General features: G+C 42.4%; 1 protein-coding gene across 8 annotated transcripts in view; it reads right to left on the bottom strand.

The window, feature by feature from the left end:
• fstl5 (follistatin-like 5) overlaps window positions 1-27,696 on the bottom strand; it is a 568,620-nt gene that overhangs the window by 175,515 nt on the left and 365,409 nt on the right. For 7 of the 8 annotated variants that reach the window (XM_059645031.1, XM_059645027.1, XM_048534768.2 and 4 more), the window contains 2 exons: window positions 11,797-11,993; window positions 3,817-3,937 (listed from right to left, as the gene is read on the bottom strand). In XM_059645031.1, the coding sequence (XP_059501014.1) occupies window positions 3,817-3,937; window positions 11,797-11,993 (318 nt within the window). The remainder of the gene's footprint in view (window positions 1-3,816; window positions 3,938-11,796; window positions 11,994-27,696) is intronic. The other variant, XM_059645034.1, reaches the window with a different exon arrangement.

The following is a 27,696-nucleotide window of genomic DNA, read 5'->3' as shown; positions in this document are numbered from 1 at the left end:
GAAAAACACAACTTGTAGTCTAAATGCACAATTTGATTAAGTGTTGCCAGAGTTTGCTGATTCACAGCAAACTAAGCCTATAACTGAGATTGCAAACAGGCAGGTAATCTGACACAAAGGCCCAGATTTCCATCCCCAGTGGAGCAATCTGTTGAGTAATGCATTTTTGACTGGAAATACCACGTTTCTTTGATATCAGTGATTTAATAGGTCACATGATGCAGTAAAACAGTAGATGTAGAAAACATTTTAAAGGCAAATAGTTTTATAATGACTTGCAAAACAATGAATTAGACTGGACAATACATGGCCATCCTGATTATCTCAGTGAGATAACACTGAACAGCAATACTTCCGTGCGTATCAAGCAAAAACTCAACTTACAAACAGAAGGATATGACATTGTTGTATTTTCAACACATTAATTTGTGAACATCGAACATAGAACTGCACAACACAGGAATGGGCTATACAGCCCATGATGCTGTGTTGAAGACGAAGTTGAATTTAACTAATCCCTACTGCCTGCACTGGTCCATATGCCTCCATTCTTTCAATATTCACTTGCTTATCTGAAAGGACTATGAATGCTCCTATCGTATCTGCTTTCACCACCATCCTTGGCAGTTATGTTCCAGATTCAAACCACTCTGTATTAGAAACTTGCCCCTCAAAACTCCTTTGAACATTCCCCCTCACCTTAAATGCATGCCCTCTAGTATTAGACATTTCAACTCTGGGAAAAAGATTCTAACCATCAACACTATTGTTGCATCTCATAATTTTATAGGCTTCCATCAATTTTCCCCTCAGCCTGCATCACTCCACAGAAAACAATCTGGTTTTTCTAGCCTCTCACTATATCTCATACCCTCTAATTGAGGCAGCAACCTGTTAAACCTCTTCTGTGTCCTTCCTAAATTCTCCACATCCTTGCTGTAATGTGTAGACCAGAACTGAACGCAATACTCTAAGGGTGGCCTCACAAAAGTCTTATAAATCTGCAACATGACATCCTGAGTCTTGTACTTAATTCCCTGACCAATAAAGGCAAGCATGCCACATGCCCACTTTAATCACCCTATCTACTTGAGAGGCCACTTTTAGGGAGCTATGGCATTGAACCCTGCCATAAACTGCATACTTTTCCTTAACATTTGATCTCCCAAAGTACAGCACCTCACACTTATCTGGATTAAAGTCTATCTGCCATTTCTCCATCTATATCTGCAACTGATCTATAATCTGTTGTATCCTTTGACAAACTTCTACACTATCTACAACTCCACCAATCTTTGTATTGTCTCCACACTTACTAACGCAATCATCTACATTTTCATTCATATAATTTATATTTCGCACCTCAGCAGAAGTCCCAGTATGGATCCTGGCAGAACACCATGGGTCACAGACCTCCAGCCTGAAAAACACTACCACAATCCTCTATTTTTTATGGGCAAACCAATTCAGAATCCATGCAGCCAAATCACCATGGATCCCATCTGAATGAGCCTACCATGAGGAATCTTGTCAAAAGCCTTACTAAAATCTATGTAGATAACATCCACCCTCATTGATCACCTTACTGGAAAATGCTGGTCCTGAATGCTGATTAGTAGGTTTTTGAACAAATCCTGTATGTCTTAGATCCTACGTCCTACAGGACTTAAGTGATAATAGCTCCTTCCAATTAACACTCCCTAGCTCCTGCACAAGTTTTTTTTATTCAATAATGGGATGAGGGCGTTGCTGAAAGGTAGCATTTATTGCCCATTCTTAATTGCCCAGAGGGCACTTTAGAGTCAACCACGTGGCTGCAGGTCTGGAGTCACTTGTGGGCCATGCCAGGTAAGGATGGCAGTTTCCCTCCCTAAAGTACGCTGGTGAACCAGGTGGGTTTTTCTGACAATCAACAACGGATTCACGGTCGTCATTAGGCTCTTAATTCTAGACATTTATTGAATTCAAATTCTACCATCTGCCGTGGTGAGATTTGAACCCTGGTCCCCAGAACATTACCTGGATATCCGGGTTAACAGTCCAGTGTTAACACCACTGGGCTACTGCCTCCCCAAAACTGATGGAATTTGCCCTCCCCCTATTTCAGACCTACCCGCAACTTATCCTTGTTCATAGCTATCTTAAAACTTAAGGAGTTGCGAGCATTGCTTCCAAAATGCTCTCCCATTGAAGAGTCAGTTACCTGGCCAGTCTTATTAGCCAATACAAGGTCCTGTAAGGCCCCTACCTTAGTTGGACTATCCACGTACTGTTTTAAGAAACCCTCTTAGATGCACTTAACAAATTCTGCTCTATCTAAGCCTCTTGCTCCAAGACAGTCCCAGTCAGTATTGGGGAAGTTGAAGTCACCCATTATGAATGATGTTTTTATTGCATCATTCGATAATTGACCTACATATTCATTCCTCAATGTTTTGGTGGCTGTGGGGGAGGCCTGTAGTATAATCCTATCAGAGCAATTGCAGCCATCTTATTTTTGAGCTCTGCCCATATTGCCTCAATGGATGAACACTCCAGTATGTCCTCTCTGACTACAGATGCAACATCATCCCTGATCAGTAATGCAATTCCTCCACCTCTTTTATCTTCCTCTCTATCTTGTCTAAAGCAACAAAACCCTGGCAGGTTGAACAGCCAGTCCTGTTTGATCAATTTTCTGTAATGGCTTTCAATCAAATCTCTGTAATGGCTTCAACATTTTGCATTCAACATCTATAATACTCATTGGTTGAAATAAACACACTCCAACTCATTATTACCATTGTGTTCATTTACTTGTATTTGCCTGTCTTTCCTTTCTCACTTAGGATATGTTTCGTATTTCCCAAAGTTTGCTCCCCAGATGGTTGTGGAAGCTCAGGTGTTGAGTACGTTAGAGACTTAATTTCAACATATTAAAAACATCATGATAGGGGAGTGTGCTGGAAAGCATTGCTGATGTGGAAGGTCAGAATTATATCAGAAAATGGTGGAGCATGCTCAAAGGAATGAATGGCATATTTGTGTGCTTATTTCATTTGATCTCACATTATCCTGATATCAGTGAATGACTAGTCATGTGTTACATGATTTGTTGTGTAAAATGCATGGGAAATGTAAGTTCAGCAAAACTTTTGTATATTGTATTCACTGTTATATGGATACGCATGAGGCAAATAGCAGGACTGGAAGTATTTGTGGTCACTTGGTAGGCAGTAAATTGGAATAATTTGATAAGCAATACATTTTGGAATTAAATCCTCTGCAAACTGCCTGCACAAAATACTATTGAGTAGTGTAAACATACCAGATTCTTTAGGATGAGCACAGTCATCTGCAACTATATTCAGACGTTGGGTAGTGTTTTCAGCCTAGCTGCTACTTGTTTGTCAAGGTGTACTGATAGCCTTTGAGAAGAAGATTGGTAAGAACCAAACAGACAATTTCCTTTACACCAACCTTCTACAGCTCAGACAGAGACAGGATGAGGTGAGGGGATGCATGGTGGTGGACAGCATCACTCCAGACAACACTCTTCATATTTCCACTTTGAATTTTCTGTTATTACATTCTCACTCATCATTTTCCCTTTAGATTGCTTTCAAAATTGCTTTTGAGCCTTTGAAAAGTCTTTTACATTTATTATTTTAATACGAGATACTTACATTTAAAAGGGTGCATCTTTAATTTTGAACTACAGCCAAAGCTGGAAGCTTTGTACTATTTGCATGGTAAACGAATCAGTTCATCCTGAGTAATTAGCATTTAGTTTTACTCTTCAGATTATATAATGTAACCTGATGATTTTAGACTTACGAAATGCTCTGTAGAACTCCTCCTGTGTTAGGTGTTTGTCGTTATTATAATCATCATATTTCAGTAGATCAAATAATGAACACTGAGAGAGATGCTTTCCGAGTCTATCCTGTTTAATTACCTGGTAAAATAAAAATGTTTCATCAGTAATCATCATATACAAAAGGTACAGGCTGATTACTGTATTTCTCCTGAATTACAACGGAGGAAGAAACAGGCTATGTTTTAAAAAAAAGCAATGGAACTGGAAATCTGTGGCAATATTGCGCAGTAGCTGATGTAATTTCTGGAAAAAGAGGAAGAGGCATTGGAAATACTTGACATCATCATTTAAAGCAGCGTTGATTCCAGCTTTCTGCTGACAGTATGATTTCATTACAGATAACCATTTACCTTTGGGTCTGACCTTAACACCCATTTTTAAATTAGTTCTACTATACATAAAACCTAATTACTTTTTAATCTGGTCCTTTCATTATACATACATAAATCATCGAAACACGTTTTTTCAGATTTACTGTGATCATCAGGCTTTATCACATTAATAATATCACCTATTATTGCATGCTTTTTTCTGAAATGAAATCTGTCCAATTCTATCCTTGGCAACTGCAAGGACAAGTACACGCATATTGATTTCTGAACCTTTTACAAAATCAAGGAAAATATAATGATTTATTTCATTTACTATTACTAAACCACTATTTTAATATTTAAACTTGTTATATTGATTAAAACTTTGGTCGAGGTTTTCTATTTTGCAGCCTAGGTGTGGTGGAGTCCATGTCCTGCAGTGGAGAGATTCATTGCACCCATCAACAAGAAAGCATGCCAATGAGAAAGCTGAGCTCCAATCAGCCTTTTAAAAGTTGACCAATGAACCTCTCAGAAAATTTCGAGCCTTGACACTGAACTCCCAACTTTTTAGAGGCTGCCAGCCAACAGATTGTTGCTGGAAGTCCAGACTTCAGTGGATCCAACAACGAGAAGTGTGTCTTTTTTTTCCAGATCTTGTACAGTGGAAACATGGGGAGAAGGATATCAGAGGGTTTGAAGCAAAGGCAGAGTGACTTTCAGCAGTAACCCCTTTCTCCCCCTCTTTTCCCCCAATTTTCCCCATATTGGGACAAATATTGAGTCCTAAATATAGACAGCAGATCTCAATCGTTTGTTGTGCCTACCAGGAAGGCAACAATTTGCTAGTGGCAAGTTAAAACCCCTTATGAGCCTGGTAAGTTGAGAATGTCCCAATGGAGTTTTTTGCCCAGTTCTTAACTGTTAAGGTGGTGAGTATCTTTCCAGAGCCTTCTGCCTAATTGTTTGTCTTCCTTACCACCTCCAAAAAAGATGTCATACTTCATTCTCTTTTTGAACATACACAGCTTTGTAAAATTACTTCTTGCAAAATACATTCCATAATTAATACTGCAATTTTCTTCTGGCTGAATTTGTCCCTTCCCTCTTGCATGTCTGCAATTCACCAGAAGTATTCTGTTGTTTCATTCAAATATCTTTCTGAACAATTCTAGAAATTGCACAAAAGCAGAAATGTTACAGTTAAGCATGATGTTGTGGTTGGTTGGCTTGCCAAGTTGGTTCGTTGTTTTTCCGCAGACATTTCATTCCCCTGCTGGGTAACATCATCAGTGCAGGCTCCAATGAAGCCGATAAGGAGAACCATCAATTCAATTGGGACAACATCAAATCCTGGGACAAGCAAAGCAGAGAAAAGCACAGGAATTCCTAGAAGCCTGGTACTCAACGAAGAAAGCCCATATACACTCCATTGTGAAGGAAAACCAGAAGTGAGATAATCCAGCTCAATAGACTTCAGAGTTTAAATAACAGGTGGGAAAACACGATGACGCTTCGTCAGAGGCTGCACTGATGATGTTATCCAGTAGGGTAAGAAATGTCTGTGGAAAAACAATGAACCAGCATGATATTTAACACCTGACAGAACTTGTTTTGTTCTAAAAGCATAGATTGATAATTCAATGTTGAGTTGTGGCATTCAGTTTATTGAAGAATTGAAATAACTTTGAGCTTCATTGATGAATAATATGTCATTATGACGTAACACACGGACAAATGATTGTTGAATTCTACTTTTACACCGAGGACTTTCAAGCTTTTAGAAGAAGAACCAAAAGATGTTAAAGGTCCACAGGCATCACCTGATGATAAGTGGTCAAGTTGTACAAACAGCCAAGCTCAATTCTTCCTCTGACAAAGAAGTATGTTCAAGGAAACTATAGATGGGTGAGTCTCACATCTGTGGTTGGGAAGCTATTTAGAGAATTTTTAGGGATAGGATTTACACACATTTGGAAAAGTAAGGCTTTGTGCAGGGCAAGTCATGTCTTACTAACTTGTGATCAGAGATAATGGGAACTGCAGATGCTGGAGAATCCAAGATAACAAAGTGTTAAGCTGGATGAACACAACAGGCCAAGCAGCGAAGGAGCACAAAAGCTGACTTTCGGGCCTAGACCCTTCATCAGAGAGGGGGATGGGGAGAGGATACTGAAATAAATAGGGAGAGAGGTGGAGGCGGACCGAAGATGGAGAGAAAAGAAGATAGGTGGAGAGGAGAGTATGGGTGGGGAGGTAGGGAGGGGATAGGTCAGTCCAGGGAGGATGGACAGGTCAAGGAGGTGGGATGAGGTTAGTAGGTAGGAAATGGAGGTGCGGCTTGAGGTGGGAGGAGGGGATAGGTGAGAGGAAGAACAGGTTAGGGAGGCGGGGACAAGCTGGGCTGGTTTTGGGATGCAGTGGGGGAAGGGGACATTTTGAAGCTTGTGAAGTCCACATTGATACCATTGGGCTGCAGGGTTCCCAAGCAGAATATGAGTTGCTGTTCCTGCAACCTTAGGGTGGCATCATTGTGGCGCTGCAGGAGGCCCATGATGAACATGTCGTCTAAGGAATGGGAAGGGGAGTTAAAATGGTTTGCGACTGGGAGGTGCAGTTATTTATTGCGAACCGAGCAGAGGTGTTTTGCAAAGCGGTCCCCAAGCCTCTGCTTGGTTTCCCCAATGTAGAGGAAGCCACATCAGGTACAGTGGATACAGTAGACCACATTGGCTCCTGAGATGCTGCTTGGCCTGCTGTGTTCATCCAGCTTCACACTTTGTTATCTTGGATTCTCCAGCATCTGCAGTTCCCATTATCTCTGAAAAAAAAGGTAAATTAGTTTAAAGTCTGCAAATGGGAAAATCTCAGATTTTAATAAGACCATATGAAATAGGAATAGGGGTAGGCCATTCATCCCTTGAAGCTGCTCCACCAATCAATAAGATCATGGTTGATCTGGCATTTCTCATATCTACTTTCCTGCGTTTACCTCATAACCGTTGATACGCTGACTGATAAAGAACTTATCCACCTCAGCTTCAAGTACGCTCTCCCCCCATAGGTCTCTGTGGCAAAGAGTTCCCAAGGCTGAGAATCCTCTGAGAGATGAAATTCCTTCTGAGATAGGGGGAACTGCAGATGCTGGAGAAACATGGAGATAACAAAGTGTGGATCTTAGGAACACAAAAGCTGATGTTTCGGGCCTAGACCTTTCATCAGAAGAGGGGGAGGGTGAGAGGGTTCTGAAATAAATAGGGAGAGAGGCGGAGGTGGATCGAAGATGGATAGAGGAGAAGATAGGTGGAGAGGAGACAGACAAGTTAAAGAGGCGGGTATGGAGCCAGTGGAGGTGAGTGTAGGTGGAGAGGTAGGGAGGGGATAGGTCAGTCCCGGGAGGATGGACAGGTCAAGGGGGTGGGATTGGGAATCCTGCAGCCCAATGGTATCAATGTGGATTTCACAAGCTTCAAAATCTCCCCTCCCCCTACTGCATCCCAAAACCAGCACTGCTTGTCCCCACCTCCCAAACCCATTCTTCCTCTCCCCTATCCCCTCCTCCCACCTCAGGCCACACCCCATTTCCTACCTACTAACCTCATCCCGCCCCCCCCTTGACCTGTCCGTCCCCCCCGGACTGACCTATCCCCTCCCTACCTCCCCACCTACACTCACCGCTACTGGCTCCATCCCCACCTCTTTAACTTGTCTGTCTCTTCTCCGCCTATCTTCTCCTCTACCCATCTTCGATCCGCCTCCCCCTCTCTCCCTATTTATTTCAGAACCCTCTCCCCCTCCCCCTTTTCTGATGAAGGGTGTACACCTGAAACGTCAGCTTTTGTACTCCTAAGATGCTGCTGGGCCTGCTGTGTTCATCCAGCTCCATACTTTGTTCAATTCCGTCTGATCTCAGTTTTAAGTTTATTCTGAGACAATGCCCTCTAATCCATGAGTGGAAACATCCTCTCAGCATTTGCCCCGTCAAGGTCCTTAAGAATCCTATTTGTTTCAATGAGATCTCTTGACCAGACCAAACCTCCTCAAAGTATTTAAAGAAGATAGCCGAGACCCCAACTTCTTCTTATTTTTAAAAGCAAATGTGAGGTGTTGTCTTCCAGATGGAACTCGTTTGGACAAACTGTTGGGCTTGAAGCAAAGCACAATTTATTCTTACACTATAGTTAAAATACAAACTAAAGAAAGAAGAATTGGAGTAACATAACTCAATGGAATACCAACTAGATTAAAGCGAATTTAATTACTAAGCAGTAACTGTTCCAATGTGGTAACATCCTATAAACATACCCTTCGCAAAGGAAAATTCAATAAAATAGATTGTATGACATGCAATTCTAGCAGCAGGACAAGAACCCAAGCTTTTAGCTGCAGCAGAAAGAGAAATAACAGCTTCCACATCCAGGTTCATTACTCTAACAACTGCTGAAATTTAAACCAAAACCTTGGTTCTCTGGGATTTTTGATCTCACCCCTTCATGCTGCTCCTATTGTTCCAACTTAAAAAAAATTCAAAGCCTCACAAGTTGTTTACTTTATTGGCTTGGAACAGACTGCTCGATAATGCTGTCTCAACCTTTCCTCATAAAATAAAGGACGAAAAGCAATTAAGACAATAGTATCATCACAAGCTCATACGATTTGCTCTTATGTTTTTTATTTCTCTTTCCTGGTTTAACCAGTTTGCATCTTTGAATTATCTCTTCACCTCCAATGCCTAAAGGCTCAATTTCTAACAGTGAAATAGAATAGTTGGGTGGAAGATGAGGTCAAAGCTCTTGCTGACAGGAAACCCAAGAGGTGTTATCGCTTAGTCAAAGATCAATAATATAAACAGTAAGAGAATTAGAAGAGGAATAGGGCTGATCAGAGACTAAGACAAGGATTGACACATTGAGACAAGGCATAGCTGAGATGTTAAATGAATACTTTGCATCTGTCTTTACAAAAGAGGAATATGCTATCCAGGCTAATTTGACAGAGTAGGAGAGTTTGTCACAAGAAGGGTTCAAAATTAATAAGGGAGAAGTTGTAGATAGATCATTGGCACTTAAAGTTGACAAAGCATTGGGTCCAGATGAAATCAACACAATTATGCGGGATAGAATTAATAATCACATGGGAAAAGGTAGGTTGATTTCAAAGAGTCAGCATGTATGGTACAGGGCAATACAGCAGACTTATAAGGAACCTTGTGAGTCAAATTATAAAAGAGATTATAATTAGTAGCAATGTGGATAAAAAAATTACAGTAATAGGAAAGAATAGAAATAACCAATGGTATTTTGAGCTAGAAGGTTTACAGTGAAGGTCCCCAGGGATTAGTATTGGGACACTTGCTTTATCTGATATATATTAATGATATGAATCTAGGTGTGTATGGGACACTGTAATTGAAAGAATTGTAAACTGTGAAGACAGTGTGGAACTCCAAAAATATATTCTTAAAATTGGAGGAGTGCGCGGATAGTTGACAGGTGAGACTCAATGCGGAGAAGTGTGAGGTGATGCACTTAAGTAGGAGAACATTTAAAGACAATATAAATTGATGAGCAGAGAGATCTCGGTGTCCATGTACACAGATCCTTGAAAGTTGCCATCCAGGTTGACAGGGCTGTTAAGAAGGCATACAGTGTTTCAGCTTTTATTAATAGGGGGATCAAGTTCTGGAACCATGACGTTATGCTGCAGCTGTACGAAACTCTAGTGCGGCCGCACTTGGAGTACTGCATACAGTTCTGGTCACTGCATTATAAGAAGGATGTGGAAGCTTTGGAAAGGGTGCAGAGGAGATTTACTAGGATGTTGCCTAGTATGGAGGGAAGGTCTTACGTGGAAAGGCTGAAAGACTTGAGGCTGTTTTCGTTAGAGAGAAGAAGGTTGAGAGGTGACTTAATTGAAACATATAAAATAAATCAGAGGGCTAGATCGGGTGGATAGGGAGAGCCTTTTTCCTAGGATGGTGATGGCGAGCATGAAGGGGCATAGCTTTAAATTGAGGGGTGAAAGATATAGGACAGATGCCAGAGGTAGTTTCTTTACCCAGAGAGTAGTAAGGGAATGGAACGCTTTGCCTGCAATGGTAGTATAAGTATATTTAAGTCATCATTGGACAAGCATATGGATGTACATGGAATAGTGTAGGTTAGATGGGCTTGAGATCGGTATGACAGGTCGGCACAACATCGAGGGCCGAAGGGCCTGCACTGTGCTGTAATGTTCTATGTTCTATGTCGTCACATTGTGCTGCTCAGCAAAGGAGATTATATTCCATCTTTGTCCAGACTTTCCAACAGTGGCAATTCTGTGTTGTGGAAGCAGGAGGAGATGGTGAACTGAGGTCAAATTCTAGGGGTGTCATGATAGGCTTGGGGGAGGTGTAAATATAGGGCAGAGAGGAACATCTGTTGTGTGCAAGTGCTGCATGTGTGTCTTGTGTGTGTGGTAAGCATGGATTAAGGGTTACACTGTTTTTCACAGTCTAAAAATTCTCAGTAATTATTTACTTGATTTCATCAGAACAATCTGAATCCTGGAGTTTAAATGGAGACATTCAGAGGGTTCAATGTGGAGGAATTGAACAGTGGAATCTTCAACTTTGCAGGAAATTTCTTTGCAGGGTGTCCATGCACAACTCACACTGCCACTGAAACATGACTGTCTGGCCATTAAAAAACCAAGCCCATTGTGTGTGACACCGACACAATCTCAGCATAATCTGTGCCAACACAACAAAAGCTCTGAAAGTAGACTCTTCATCTTCTAATAATTCTCATTTACTTTCTTATTAACAAACCTTCAGAATGGTTTAAGTATTGCCCCAGTACAGCCAGTTTTGTCTACTAGCTGATTTTTGGGGAGTGTACAGCTACAAAATAAAACTTTTAATCCACAGTGACCAAAATAAATGACAGATGGCAGTCACATGTTCATGTGATTAGCCCCTAGAAGTTTAAATGGTGTGTCGTCACTTACAGACACTGAATGGCAACAGGAAGAATGGAGGTGCAATAGTCTAAATGCTACTGTTAAATGGCATAAGGCCAATTGATGACTTGTCAGGATTAAGTCCAAAGAACTTTCATAGTTCCTGAATTATTGACTGAAGAATCGGGAGAGGGTAAGTTGCTTGAAATGCAGGAAGGACAGAATTTGAACCAGTTATTGCCAAATAAACCTTAGACTGGAATTCTAGTTCATAGTGAGTGATTGTTAACAATGAAAGGAGACTAGCTTGAAACAAACACAAAGACCCACAGTACAATTAAAATGCATACATAAATGAGGTGCAAAGATCTAACTGAGTTGCCTAATCCTTTTTAAGTATCATCTTTAAAACAACTCCTATGTGACTGGAAAATAGTGGCATTTACCCAGTGTATAAGTCAATTTGTGTTAACTGTGGACCATGCTGGAGGTGTGGATTGTAACATTTTACTGCTGAGATTCACCATTACTTTGTAATTCAGACTGAATTCTCTTGGAGTAGTAAATCAATAACAGATCTAAATTGAGAATGATCTCTGTTGTCTGCTATATGTTATTAAATACACACTTGTGAATTCTTTCAGTATTGATTGTTGATTTCATTCTCTTGGACACTCCACCTACCTGAGTCAATTCATTGCTGTCAACATACCCATCTTCATTTGAATCAAAATATTCAAACATGTTATCCACCAACACCTTTTTGAGAGACATTTTGTCTTCGTTCTCTTTGTTATTTCTTTGTCGGATGTAGTTTTGGTTCTGGAGATCTAGAAGCGTGTTTTTCAGTTTGCTGTATTCAGTCAATTTACATTTGTCCCCTACAAGTAAAAAAACACTGATGTTTAGGAAATGTTCACTTCCAAAGACTGCTACAATGTCAGAATAAAAATGCAGCTAGAGGTTATGCTGACAATCAAGGTGATTTTTTAATGACACAAAGGATTAGTACGTGACACTATTACATTAACCACCTAATCAATGGGGTGGGATGGCATGGTGGCACAGTGGTTAGCACTGCTGCCTCACAGTGCCAGGGACCTGGGTTCGATTCCACACTCGGGCAACTGTCTGTGTGGAGTTTGCACATTCTACCCATGTCTGCGTGGGTTTCCTCCTACAGTCCGAAGACATGCAGGCTATGTGGATTGGCCATGCTATATTGCCCATAGTGTTCAGGGATGTGTAGATTAGGTAGGTTTACAGTGGGATGGGTCTGGGTGGGATCCTCTGAGGGCCAGTGTGGACTTGTTGGGCCGAGGGGCTTGTTTCCACACTATAGGGATTCTGTGAAGAATAATGCCCACAAGAACTTGATGGAAAAGCAGGTAAAAACAAAATACAGCTGCAACACTCAGCAGGTCAGGTAGAATGTACGGACAGAAACAGAGTTAATGTTTCCGATCAAGATGGTTTTTTGTCGCAAATGAATTTTATGGAAGCAGTGCATTATGCAAGTATACAATCAGTGAATGCCTACAGCAACATCCTAAATGGTTAAACGTATTTAATGTAATTTCAGGAAGGCCCACCACATCTTGTGACAATCAGGTATTTAAGATGCCAGTGACAGGACTTGTCCAAGGTCAAGGAGTCAGTGCCAGAAATCCTGGCCTTCAAGAGTTGCCAGATAATCAGGCTGGCACATCTATTAAACTGCAGTACACTGCTGCTGGTATGATACCTGTCTCTTGGTACTTCATAGGAGCCCAATGGATAGTGGACAGAACTGTGTTCGCTCACCAGTAGCAGGTTTGATTGGTGGGGTGGGCTGGCTTTTAATCAGCCAGAACTGGCACCCTGCCAACATCACCCCGAGTAAGTCTGTTGGGAAGGTTCCATGGGCAGTCCACCCATCCCCCCCTCTGACTATGGCATATAAATGGCTAATTATTGATCACTTAAAGATAATTGTCTCACCATTGTTGGTCTTACCCAGCACCAGTCAGGGTCTCAACATATATGTATGTTTGCTTGCTGTCTCCGGGAGAAAACTTCTTTAATTAGACACTTAGTGCCTTTGATGGGCAACCAGCAGGAAAGAGAGAAAGCCACTGAGAGCCACCCTGTGCCCTTGATGCTGACTCCCCATCATTTGCCTCAAACTGGGATCAAGACATATCATACTAGCAGCATTGTACTGCAGTTTAATAGATAGAACATAGAACATAGAACATAGAACATAGAACATAGAACATAGAACAGTACAGCACAGAACAGGCCCTTCAGCCCACAATGTTGTGCCGACCATTGATCCTCATGTGTGCACCCTCAAATTTCTGTGACCATATACATGTCCAGCAGTCTCTTAAATGACCCCAATGACCTTGCTTCCACAACTGCTGCTGGCAACGCATTCCATGCTCTCACAACTCTCTGCGTAAAGAACCTGCCTCTGACATCCCCTCTATACTTTCCACCAACCAGCTTAAAACTATGACCCCTCGTGCTAGCCATTTCTGCCCTGGGAAATAGTCTCTGGCTATCAACTCTATCTATGCCTCTCATTATCTTGTATACCTCAATTAGGTCCCCTCTCCTCCTCCTTTTCTCCAATGAAAAGAGACCGAGCTCAGTCAACCTCTCTTCATAAGATAAGCCCTCCAGTCCAGGCAGCATCCTGGTAAACCTCCTCTGAACCCTCTCCAAAGCATCCACATCTTTCCTATAATAGGGCGACCAGAACTGGACGCAGTATTCCAAGTGCGGTCTAACCAAAGTTTTATAGAGCTGCAACAAGATCTCACGACTCTTAAACTCAATCCCCCTGTTAATGAAAGCCAAAACACCATATGCTTTCTTAACAACCCTGTCCACTTGGGTGGCCATTTTAAGGGATCTATGTATCTGCACACCAAGATCCCTCTGTTCCTCCACGCTGCCAAGAATCCTATCCTTAATCCTGTACTCAGCTTTCAAATTCAACCTTCCAAAATGCATCACCTCGCATTTATCCAGGTTGAACTCCATCTGCCACCTCTCAGCCCATCTCTGCATCCTGTCAATGTCCCGCTGCAGCCTACAACAGCCCTCTACACTGTCAACGACACCTCCGACCTTTGTGTCGTCTGCAAACTTGCTGACCCATCCTTCAATTCCCTCATCCAAGTCATTAATAAAAATTACAAACAGTAGAGGCCCAAGGACAGAGCCCTGTGGAACCCCACTCACCACTGACTTCCAGGCAGAATATTTTCCTTCTACTACCACTCGCTGTCTTCTGTTGGCCAGCCAATTCTGTATCCAAGCAGCTAAGTTCCCCTGTATCCCATTCCTCCTGACCTTCTGAATGAGCCTACCATGGGGAACCTTATCAAATGCCTTACTGAAGTCCATATACACCACATCCACAGCTCGACCCTCATCAACTTTTCTAGTCACATCCTCAAAAAACTCAATAAGGTTTGTAAGGCATGACCTACCCCTCACAAAGCCGTGTTGACTGTATTTGATCAAGCCATGCTCTTCCAGATGGTCATAAATCTTATCCCTCAGAATCCTTTCTAACACCTTGCAGACGACAGACGTGAGACTTACCGGTCTATAATTGCCAGGGATTTCCCTATTTCCTTTCTTGAAGAGAGGAATTACATTTGCCTCTCTCCAGTCCTCAGGTATGACTCCAGTGGAGAGCGAGGATGCAAAGATCTTCGCAAGTGGCGAAGCAATTGCATTTCTCGCTTCCCAAAGCAGCCGAGGACAAATCTGATCCGGGCCTGGCGACTTGTCAATCTTAATGTTTGACAAAATTTTCAGCACATCAGCTTCGTCTATCTCTATCCATTCCAGCATGCACACCTGCTCTTCAAAGGTTTCATTCACTACAAAGTTCGTTTCTTTCGTAAAGACAGAAGCAAAAAACTCATTTAGGGCTTCCCCTACCTCCTCAGGCTCCACACACAAGTTCCCTGTGCTATCCCTGATCGGCCCTACTCTTTCTTTGACCATTCTCTTATTCCTCACGTAAGTGTAAAATGCCTTTGTGTTTTCCCGGATTCCTTCTGCCAAGCCTTTCTCGTGCCCCCTCCTGGCTCTCCTCAGACCATTTTTGAGCTCCTTCCTTGCCTGCATGTAATCCTCTCTAGCTGAACTTGACCCTAGCTTCCTCCACCTTACGTAAGCTACCTTCTTCCTTTTCACTAGAAGCTCCACCGCTCTCGTCATCCAAGGTTCCTTAATCTTACCCCTTCTTGCCTGTCTCAGAGGGACATATTTACTCATCACTCCCAACAACTGTTCCTTAAACAGTCTCCACATGTCTATAGTTCCCTTACCATGGAACAACTGCTCCCAGTCCATGCTTCCTAACTCATGTCTAATTGCATCATAGTTTCCTCTTCCCCAATTAAATATCCTCCCATTCTGCCTAATCCTCTCCTTCTCCATAGCTATGTAGAATGTGAGGCAGTTATGGTCACTATCACCAAAATGCTCTCCCACCACAAGATCTGATACCTGCCCCGGCTCGTTTCCGAGCACCAAGTCTAGAATGGCCTCTCCCCTCGTCGGCCTGTCAATGTACTGCGTTAGGAAACCCTCCTGAACACACCTTACAAAAACAGCTCCATTCAAATCTTCTGCTCGAAGGAGGTTCCAATCAATATTAGGAAAGTTAAAGTCACCCATTACAACAACCCTACTGCGTCCACACTTTTCCAAAATCTGTCGACCTATGCTTTCTTCAATCTCCCTGCTGCTATTGGGGGGCCTGTAGTAAACCCCTAACGAGGTGACTACTCCCTTGCTGTTCCTAATTTCCACCCATACTGACTCAGTAGGCAGATCTTCCTCGACAAAGGAAGCTTCTGTAGCTGTGATACCCTCTCTGATTAGTAGTGCTACACCCCCTCCTCTTTTTCCCCCCTCCCTATTCTTTTTAAATGTTCTAAACCCTGGAACATCCAGCAACCATTCCTGCCCATGAGAAACCCATGTCTCTGTTATGGCCACAACATCATAGCACCAGGTACTGATCCATGCTCTAAGTTCATCACTTTTATTCCGGATACTCCTTGCATTAAAGCAAACACACTTTAACCGATCCCTTGGTTCCTTCCCAGGAAAATCCTTCCCACTAGCTGGTCTACCTCTTGCTACTGCCTCACCTGCATCAACGCTCACCTCTGTTCCACTCTGATTATCTGGCAACTCTTGAAGGGCAGGATTTCTGACACTGACTTCTTGACCTTGCACAAGTCCTGTCACTGGTATCTTAAATACCTGATTGTCACAAGATGTGGTGGGCTTTCCTGAAATTTGCGAAGTGGCATCCAGCTTGTGGCTGAGAAGCCAGTTCCCTTGGTTAAAGAATCAGGTTCTGGGTTGTGTTTTAAAGGAGTAAAGCAAGGCAGAGAGATACAGGGAGAGTATTCAAAAACCCAAAATGATCATGATGTGAGAATTAGAGGAGAATAAATATTGTAGTGGATTGTTAGGCTAATGAAGGTTACAGAGAAAGGAGTGAACATGGGCATGAAATTAAGGATGAGAATTTTAAGACTGGAAATTGCTTGACTGGGGATCAATTTAGGTTAATGAACACAAGGATGAGAGCTGAACGGAAATTGATGCAAGCGAGGACACAGCAGCAGTTTGGATGACCTCAAGCTTATGGAGTAGAATGCAGCAAACAGGCAGGAGTTCATTGGAATAGCTGTGTCTACATATAAAAAAGACACGCATGATGGATTCTGCAGGGGATGAGCTAAACCTGGGAAAATTAAGCAATGTAACAGAAATGGAAATAGACAGCACAAACATGAGGTCAATAGCTCATCTCAAGGTCAAATATGCCACCAAGGTTGTGGTGCGAGTGAAATTAGTGTCAATGTTGCCAGGAAAAGGGATTGAGATAGTTGATAGGAAATGGAGATTGATGTGTGAACTGAAAACAATAGCTTCAATCTCCCCCACTAGTTAATTGAAGGATATTTTTGCTCACCCAAAAACAGCTGGGTAATCCAAGATGGAGGACGTGAAAAATTGTGGCTCGAAGAGCGACTTGTTTTTTTGAGGTATTTTCAGCATTGGAGATGATTTCCTTGACTTCTGGGAGCAATAATTACTGTTTTGTAAACTATTGCATTGTCTTGGAACTTTGGGGAAAAAGGATCAAAACAATGGCACTTTAAAAAAGGAGGAAGGGAGACAAATGCAGTGACCACCTAGTAAGAAGTGAGTCAATGGAGAAAGAAACCTATACTGCTGGTCTGAATCGTCACAACTATTGCCTTTATTGTTTGATTTCAAGTACCTCTGGACATCAGAGTTCATCTAAGAAAAATAAACAAGTAGTGACATTCACAACTGATCTTGGAGAAACCTGTGTGGGGTGATCACAGCAGGAGAGCAGCTAAGTAGCTAGTTTTTTTGTAAATCCACAATAATGAGTTTACATTCTTTTTTGATCATATGTTTTTATTGAGATATGACTCTTGATTAAATTTTTAAAATATAAAACATAGGTACTAAGTTAGGCTGGAGCAGAGTTTTTAGAGCAGTAAGACTGTGCTATTTTACGAGTCTGAATATTGTTTAGGTAAAAGATGGCCTTTAGTAGGATGATGTGCCCTTCCTGTTGGATGTGGGACATTACAGAGAGTTTCCATGTTACTGATGATTATGTCTGCAAGAAGTGTGCTTGCTTGTGAATTCTTTCATTCTGAATGAGTCAGTTGGAATGGCAGTTAGAGGCAATGAGGAATTTAGAGGAGCTGGGGGTGTGACACATGGCAGTTGCAGGAAGGGAGATAAAACAGTCAAGTAGATGGTTGACCTTCAGGAAAGGTAGGAGAGGGGCAGGCAGTGCAGGATTCTCCATGGCTATCCCCATATCAAACAACTGTGCTGCTTTGGCAAATGTATGGGGTGATGGACTCTCAGGGGAATGTGATGCTGACAGCTAAGTTTCTGGTACTAAGACTGGCTCTAATGTAATGTATGCCAGGTTCCAAGCAATCAATTGTGACTGGCAGCCGACAACAAGATATCAGAATAGATCCTCTGCTTTTCTTCAGCAGAGAGAGGTGGGTGCTGGGCAGAAGTGAAGTCGGAGAAGACAGGCAGTTGGGAAGGTAAGTGATTGTTATTTAAGCACTTACCTTGAAGCCCCAGGTCCTACACAGTAGGGCCTCCCTCCCTCCCTCCTCCTCTAACCTAATTAAAAGTCCACAGACTCGCAGCAGGAAGAATGGGAGCGTCGATCAGAGGCCTACAGGTGAGTGAGTCTCTGCTTTAAAGATTAGAAAATACCGGCCTTGACCGGTGGAGCCCTCCATTCATGTTCCAGCAGCAGAAAAAGCGGAAGCTCTAACCGAGAAGGACTCTTGTGTGTTGTTAAGGTAAGGCTTTTCAATTTATATTCTTGTGTACTGTGTAATTGATTAAAAGTTTAATTGCTTAATTGAAAAAGAATGTAGCAGAAAAGTACTAGAAAGCATTTAATACATAAATTGTAAAAATTAACTAAATAAGTAGTAATGGCTAGACAGGTGATGTGCTGCAGCTGTATGATGTGGGAGCTGGCTGATCCCACTGTGAACAGCAGCGACCACATCTGCAGCAAGTGTTGGTTGCTGGAAGAACTCCGGATCAGAATTAATGATCTGGAATTAGAACTTCAAACTCTGCGGCACATCCGGGAGGGGGAGAGTTACCTGGACACTTTGTTTCAGGAGGCAGTCACACCCAGTAGATTAAATAACTCAAATTCAAAAAGTGTTCAGGGACAAGGTGTGACTGTAAGTGAGGCAGGTAGGAGGATTCCGAGTTCAGGAGTGCAGGAGCCTCACCCCATGACCTGACCAACAAGTATGAGATTCTTGCTCCCTGTACGGATGAGGAAAAAGACTGTGGACAGGATGAGCCAAGGCATTGTGGTGCAGAAGGCCATTCAAAAGGGGGGAGCAAAAAGACAGGTCGTTGTTATAGGGGATTCTATTATTAGGGGAACAGATAGTATCCAATGCAAGCCGGATTGGGAGTCCTGCAAGGTGTGTTGCCTGCCCGGTGCCAGGGTGCGGGACATCTCCGTCCGGGTTGAAAGGATATTGGAGCGGGAGGGGGAGGATCCAGTTGTTGTGGTCCACGTTGGAACTAACAACATAGCCAAAGCTAGGGTAGAGGACCTGTTCAGGGATTATGAAGCACTAGGAAAAAAATTGAAGTACAGGTCCTCAATGGTCATAATCTCCGGATTACTGCCTGAGCCACATGCTAATTGACATGGGGAAAAGAAAGTTAGGGAAGAAAACACGTGGCTAAGGGATTGGTGTGGGAAAGAGGGATTCCATTTCATGGGGCATTCGCATCAGTTTTGGAACTGGGGGGATCTGTACCGTTGGGATGGTCTCCACCTGAACCGATCTGGAACCAATGTTCTTGTGAAAAGGATAAATAGGGTGGTCAGTAGGACTTTAAACTTCTGAGTCGGGGGCAAGGGAAAGTGAAAGAGACAGAGAGTATGGAGTTAAATGGAAAGATTAGCAACAGGATAGCATGTGTACAGGTGGGTTTAAGCTCGAGGCAGACTAGGAATACAGCAAAAAGAAAGGATATCTTAAGACATCTCAGGATTTCCAATCTCTCTAATAATGATAAGCAAGTTAGCATTCAGGCACGTTATCTAAATTCTCATAGTATTCGCAACAAAGTAGATGAATTAACAGTACAGATCCTCTTGAATGATTATGATGTGGTAGGCATCACAGAGACATGGTTGCAGGGAGTTCAGGACTGACAGTTAAACATCCAAGGATTCACAACATATTGAAAAGACAGGGAGGTGAGTAGAGAGGGCGGGGTTGCTTTGTTAGTTAAGAATGAAATTAAATCTACAGCACTGAATGACATAGGGTCAGAGGATGTGGAGTCTGTGCGCGTGGAATTGAGGAACCACAAAGGCAAAAAAACTATAATGGGAGTTATGTACAGACCTCCTAACAGTGTTCAGGATCGGGGGCGCAAGATGCACCGAGAAATAGATAGGGCATGTCAGAAAGGCAAGGTCATGGTGCTCATGGGAGACTTCAATATGCAGGTGGACTGGGTGAATAATGTTGCCGGTGGATCCAAAGAAAGGGAATTCATGGAATGTTTGCAGGATGGCTTTTTGGAACAGCTTGTGATGGAGCCCACAAGGGAGCAGGCTATTCTGGACTTAGTGCTATGTAATGAGCCAGACTTTATAAAAGACCCTAAAGTAAGGCATCACTTAGGAGGCAGCGATCATAATATGGTAGAGTTCAGTCTGCAGTTTGAAAGAGAGAAGACAAAATCGGATGTAATGGTGTTACAGTTAAATAAAGGTAATTACAGGGGCATGAGAGAGGAATTGAAGAAAATTGACTGGAAGCAGAGCCTAGCGGGGAAGACAGTACAACAACAATTGCAGGAGTTTCTGGGTGCAATTGAGGACACAGTACAGAGGTTCATCCCAAAGAAAAGAAAGATTATCCGGGGCGGGATTAGACAGTCATGGCTGGCAAAGGAAGTCAGGAAATACATCAAAGAACAAGAGACAGCCTATAAAGTGGCCAAGAGCACTGGGAAATCAGAAGATTGGGAAGGCTACAAAAACAAACAGAGGATAACTAAGAGAGCAATAACGAAGGAGAGGATCAAATATGAAGGTAGGCTAGCTAGTAATATTAGAAAGGATAGTGAAAGCTTCTTTCAATACATAAGAGACAAATGAGAGGCAAAAGTAGACATTGGGCCGCTCCAAATTGATGCTGGAAGGCTAGTGATGGGAGAAAAGGAAACTGCTGAAGAACTTAAGAAGTACTGTGCGTCAGTCTTCACAGTGGAAGACATGAGTAGTATGCCAACAATTAGGGAGAGTCAGGGGGCAGAGTTGATATGGTAGACATTACAAAAGAGAAAGTGCTAGAAAAGCTAAAAAGTCTAAAAATTGATAAATCTCCTGGCCCCGATGGGTTACATCCTACAGTTCTGAGGGAGGTGGCTGAGGAAATAGCAGAGGCTTTGGTTGTGATCTTTCAAAAGTCACTGGAGTCAGTGGAAGTCCCAGATGATTGGAAAATTGCTGTTGTAACCTCCTTGTTTAAGAAAGGATCAAGGCAAAAGATGGAATGTTATAGGCCGATTAGCCTGACCTCGGTAGTTGGTAAAATTCTTGAATCCGTTGTCAAGGATGAGATTTCTAAATTCCTGGAAGTGCAGGGTCAGATTAGAACAAGTCAGCATGGATTTAGTAAGCGGAGGTCATGCCTGACAAACCCGTTAGAATTCTTTGAAGAGGTAACAAGTATGTTAGACCAGGGAAACCCAGTAGATGTTATTTATCTAGGCTTCTAAAAGGCCTTTGATACGGTGCCTCATGGGAGGCTGCTGAGCAAGGTGAGGGCCCATGGTGTTTGAGGTGAGCTACTGGCTTGGATTGAGGATTGGCTGTCTGACAGAAGGCAGAGAATTGGGATAAAAGGCTCTTTTTCGGAATGGCAACCGGTGATGAGTGGTGTCCCGCAGGGTTCAGTGTTGGGGCCGCAGCTCTTCACCTTATATATTAATGATCTGGATGAAGGGACTGGGGGCATTCTGGCAAAGTTTGCCGATGATATGAAGATAAGTGGACAGGCAGGTAGTACTGAGGAGGTGGGGAAGCTGCAGAAAGATTTAGACAGTTTAGGAGAGTGGTCCAGGAAATGGCTGATGAAATTCACTGTGAGTAAATGTGAGGTTTTGTACTTTTGGAAAAAAGAATACAGGCATGGACTATTTTCTAAATGGTGAGAAAATTCGTAAAGCAGAAGTACAAAGGGATCTGGGAGTGTTGGTCCAGGATTCTCTAAAAGTTAACTTGCAGGTAGAGTCCGCGATAATGTTGTCGTTTATCTCAAGAGGGTTGGAATATAAAAGCAGCGATGTGCTTCTGAGGCTTTATAAAGCTCTAGTTAGGCCCCATTTAGAATGCGGTGTCCAATTTTGGGCCCCACACCTCAGGAAGGACATACTAGCCCTGGAGCATGTCCAGCGGAGATTCACACGAATGATCCCTGGAATGGTAGGTTTAACATATGATGAACGGCTAAGGATCCTGGGATTGTACTCATTAGAGTTTAGAAGGTTGAGGGGAGATCTAATTGAAACTTACAAGTTAACATATGGCTTAGAAGCGGTGGACGCTAGGAAGTTGTTTCCGTTAGGCGGGGAGACTAGGACCCATGGATCAGCCTTAAAATTAGAGGGGGTATATTTAAAATGGAAATGAGACAACATTTCTTCAGCCAGAGAGTGGCGGGCTTGTGGAATTCATTGCTGCAGAGTGCAGTGGAGGCCAGGACGTTAGATGCCTTCAACGCAGAGATCGACAAATTCTTGATCTCACAAGGTATCAAGGGCTATGGGGAGAGTGCAGGGAAGTGGAGTTGAAATGCCCATCAGCCATGACTTAAATGGCAGAGTGGACCTTATGGGCCGAATGGCCTTACTTCCACTCCTATGTCTTATGGTCTTATCCTGGTGCCAGGATCGGAATACCTCAGAGAGGATGCAGAATATTTGCAATGGACAGAGGGACCCGCAGGAGGTTCTGTAACGCAAAGGATAGAATGATATAAGAAGAGAAAAGGATGACATTCTGAAGAGAGAATATAGAAAGTTAGGCAGGAATTTAAACAGGAGGTCCTAGAGGATAGGAATATCAGGATTATGCCTGGTGCCACAAGCTTGTGAAGGTATGAATAGGAGGACAGAGCAGGTGAATGCGGGGTTAAGGAGCTGCTACATGGGAGAAGGATTCATATTTTTGGATCATCAGAATCACTTCTGGGGTAGAAGTGACCCGTATTGATGGATTGGAAGGGGACTAATATACTGGTGGGAAGATTTGCTAGAGTTACTCAGAACATAAATTAATAAAGGGGGTTTGGTGGGACCCAGAGATAATGAGGAAAAAGAGCAGTTTGAAACCGATACAGTTGGGAAAAGAAGTCAGTCAAATCGTCAGTGCAGGCAGGAACAAAGCAGAGAATGAGGTAAGACTGATATATTAAACTGCATTTACTTCAAAGCAAGAGGAATAGGTAAAACAGATGAAGAGAGGGAGTGTTTAGGAATACGGGGTTGGGATATCAGAGCAATTACAGAGATATGGCTCAGGAATGGACAAGACTGGCAGCTTAATATCCTGGGGTATACGTGCTAAAGAAAGGACAGAAAAAGGAAGCAGTAGAGGAGGGGGAGTGGCATTTTTGATGAAGAATAACATTACTGCTATCCATAGAGAAGACACTCCTGGGAATATGTCCAGGGAGGTTATTTCAGTAGAACTGAAAAATAAGAAAGGGAATGATCACTTTATTGGAATTGTAGTATAGACCCCCATTAGTCAGCAGTAAATTGAGAAACAAACTTGTGACAAGATCTGACTTATCTGTCAGAATAAGGGGATGGTTATGGTAGAGGATTTTAATTTTCCAAACATAGACTGGGATTAACATAGGGTTAAGGGTTTGGATGGAGAAGAATTTGTTGTGTGTACAAGAACATTTTCTGATTCAGTATGTGGATGTACCTACTAGAGAAGATGCAAAACTTGACCTATTCTTGGGAACGAAGGCAGGACAGGTGACTGAGGTGTCAGTGGGGATGGACTTTGGGGCAAGTGACCATAATTGTGTTATAGAAGGAAAAGGATAGACCAGATCTAAAAAGTTAAAGTTCTAAATTGGAGGAAGGCAAATTTTGACGGTATTAGGCAAGAACTGTCAAAAGTTGACTGGGGGCAGACGTTCACAGGTAACGGGCTGACTGGAAAAAGGGAAGCATTCAAAAATGAGACAACAAGAGTCTAGAGACAGCATGTTTCTGTTAGGGTGAAGGCAATGCTGCTAGGTGTATGAATGATTGGATAACTTGAGAAATTGCTCAAAAAATAAAAGGAGCATTATGTCAGGTATAGATAGCAGAGAGCGAGTGAATCCTTAGAAGAGCATAAACACAGTAGGAATAGACTTAAAAGGGATTTCGGAAGGACAAAAGGAGACAAGTGTGATAGCATTGGCAAATAGTGTTAAGGACAGTCCAAAGGGATTCTACTAAATCATTAAGGACAAAAGGGTAATTAGGGAGAGAACAGGGCCCCTTAAATATCAGCAAAGGTGCCTACAAGGAGATGGGGGAGAAATTAAATGAGTACTTCGTGTCAGTGTTTACTGTAGAAAGGGATATGGAGCTAGAGAACTTGGGGAAATAATTAGTAATAGTGTCCATATTACCGAGAAGATGGTGCTGGATGTCTTAAACTAGATAAAGGGGATAAATTCCAGGGATCTGATCAGGCGCCCCCTAGAACCTAATGGGAAGTTAGGTAAGTGATTGCTGGTCCCTTGCACAGACATTTGTATCATTGATAGCCACGGGTAAGGTGCTGGGAGACTGGAGGTTGGCTAATATGGTAACGCTACTTAGGAAAGGTGGTAAGGAAAAGTCAGGAAACTGTAGACAGGTGAGCCTGACATTGGTGGTGTGAAAGTTGTTGGAGGGAATCCTGAGGGTCAGGATTTACATATATTTGGAAAAGCAGTGACTAAGTAGGGATAGTCAACATGGCTTTGTGTGTGGGAAATCATGTTTCATCAGCTTGATTGAGTGCTTTGAAGAAGTAATAAAGAGGATTGATGAGGGTAGAGCGGTGCATGTGATCTATATGGACTTCAGTAAGGCATTCGACAAAGTTCCTCATGGTAGACTGATTAGCAAGGTTAGATCACATGGAATACAGGGACAACTAGCTGTTTGAAAACAGACTGGCTTGAAGGTGGAAGGTTGCTTTTCAAACTGGAGGTCTGACCAGCAGAATGTGACAAGGATCGGTGCTGGGTCTGCTGCTTTTTCTTATTTTTATAAATGATTTGTAGGCGGTGAGGTGAGTAAGTTTGCAGATGACATGAAAATTGGAGGTGTAATGGATAATGAAGAAGGGACCATGGGCTGAGGAGTGGCAGATAGAGTTTAATTTAGATTTTGGAAATCAGGGCAGAACTTACATACTTAAATGGTAAGGTCTTGGTTAGTGTTGCTGAACGAAGGGATTTTGGAGTGCAGGTTCATAGTTCCTTTAAAGTGAGGTTGCAGGTAGATAGGATTGATATGCTTGCCTTTATTGGTCAGTGTATTTAGCATAGGAGTTGGCAGGTCATGTTGAGGCTGTACAGAACATTGGTTTGGCCACTTTTGGAGTATTGCATGTAATTCCGGTCTTCTTCCTATTAGGAAGGACATTGTGAAACTTGAAAGAGTTCAGAAAAGATTCATGAAGATGTTGCCAAGGTTGGAGAGTTTGAGCGAGAGGGAGAGGCTGAATGGGCTGGGGTTACATTTCTTGGAGCACTGCAGGCTGTGGGGTGACTTTGTAGAAGTTTATAAAATCATTAGGGGCATGAATAGGGTGAATAGCAAAATCTTTTCCCTGGGGTGGGGCAGTCCAAAACTACAGGGCATAAAGTTTAAGGTGAAAGGAGAATGATTTAAAAGGAACTAAGGGACAACATTTTCATGCAGAGGATGGCACGTGGATGGAATGAGCTACCAGAGGAAGTAGTGGAGTCTGGTACAATTGCAATAGTTAAAAGACCTCTGGGTAAATGACTTGGAAGTATTTAGAGGGACATGGACCAAATGTTGGCAAAAGGGAGTTATGTCGGAAATTTGGTGAGCATGGATGAGTTGGACTGGAAAATCTGTTTCTGTGCTGAATATCTCTATGACTCTATGCTGCAGTTCAGAGGTGGTAGTGAAGTAAAGTTGGTTGCCTTTAATGTTCATATGAAAATTAATGCTGAGATTTCAGATGATGTTGACAAATAGGATGGGTCGAGGATAGCTCCTTGAGATTGTGGGAAAGAGAGACTTGAAGTAAGGGTGCAAGTGCAGAGAGAGAAGCCATTTCAAGTAATTCTCTGGCTACATTCAAGCAAATATGAATAGTACCAGTTGAGAGTGCTCCCACGTTACAGGATGACAGTGGAGAAATGTTCTTGGATGAGTGTTCAGTCGACTCTTGGGTAGGCACACGGATGACGGTAAAATGTAGTGTATGCAAGGTAGTTTGATCTTAGAGTAGGATAACAGTTTGGCACAACATCGTGGACTGAATGGCCTATACTGTGCTATATTGTTGTGTTCTATGTTCTTGTCAGGGTTACTGCACCTATCATTCTTATAGGCAGTGAGTTCCAGATTCCCACCATATTCTGGGTGAAGAAAAACTTCCTCACAACTTCATTAAACTTTCTGCCCCTGGTAATGGATTATTCCATCGAGGAGAAATTTTCTTCCCGTTGGCCCTGTTGATGCCCTTCATAATTTTTAACATTTCAATCGCATCCCTTCTTAATCTCCTCTGCATCCTCCTCATAGCACACATTGCCACCCAGTTTACTGCCATCTGCAAATTTGGAGATTTGGCATTCAATTCCTTCATCCAAATCATTGATGTATATTATAAACAGCTCAGGTCCCAGCTCTGAACCCTTCGGCACCCTGCTCGTCACTTGCCTACCACTCTGAAAAGGACCCATTTATTCCAACTCTCTGCACTCTGCCAACCAGTTTTTTAAAATCTGTGTCAATACATTACTTCTGATACTATGAGCTTTAATTTTCCTTACTAATTTCTTGTGTGGAACCTTCTCAACAGCCTTTGAAAGTCCAGATACACAACATCTACTGATTCATCATTGACATCCTTGCTACTGATGGAGTCCAGTGAAGGCTCACCAGATTGATTCCCAGGATGGTAGGACTGACCTGAGGAAAGACTGGATTGATTGGGCTTGTGTTCATCACTGGTCAGATTCTCAAAAAAATTCCAGAAGATTTGCCAAGTATAATTTCCTTTTAGTGAATCCATGCTGACAAGGAATGATTCGGTCCCCACTTTCCAAATGCTCAGTTATTACATCTTAATCATTGAATCCAGCATTTTTCCCCACCATCTCTCCCTATAAGCAACTGGCCTATGATTTCCCATTTTCTCTGTGCCTCCGTTTTTTAAAAGAGTGGAGTTACATTAGTTATCCTGCAGTCTATTTGCACTCTTCCAGAGTCTACAAAATGCTGGAAAATGATCACCAATGCATCCGCTATTTCTAGAGCCACTTCCTTAATTATTCTGACACGCAGAGCATCAGACCCTGGGGACTCATTGGGTTTTGATATCATCAATTTCTCCAATACCATTTCCTGCCTAATAAGAATTTCCTTCAGTTTCTCCTTCATGCTTGACCCTCTGGCCCCTAGCATTTCCTGAAGATTATTTGTATTCTCCTTGGTGAAGACAGATCTAAAGTGTTTGTTCAGCTAGTCTGCCATCTCTTTGTTGTCTGTTATGAATTCACCCAATTCTAACCGCGAGGGACTTACATTTGTCTTTTTCCAGTCTTTTTCTCTTCACTTATCTATAAGAATCTTTTGCAGTCAGTTTTTAGGTTTTCTGCAAGCTTACTTTCATATTCTACTTTCCCTTTCTGAATTGAACAATTTGTCCTCCTCTGCTGAATT

Source organism: Stegostoma tigrinum, chromosome 1 (genome assembly GCF_030684315.1).
Source record: "Stegostoma tigrinum isolate sSteTig4 chromosome 1, sSteTig4.hap1, whole genome shotgun sequence".
NCBI lineage: Eukaryota > Metazoa > Chordata > Chondrichthyes > Orectolobiformes > Stegostomatidae > Stegostoma > Stegostoma tigrinum.
The sequence above is the reverse complement of the archived record's forward strand: the minus strand, read 5'-3'. Positions and strand labels throughout refer to the sequence as shown.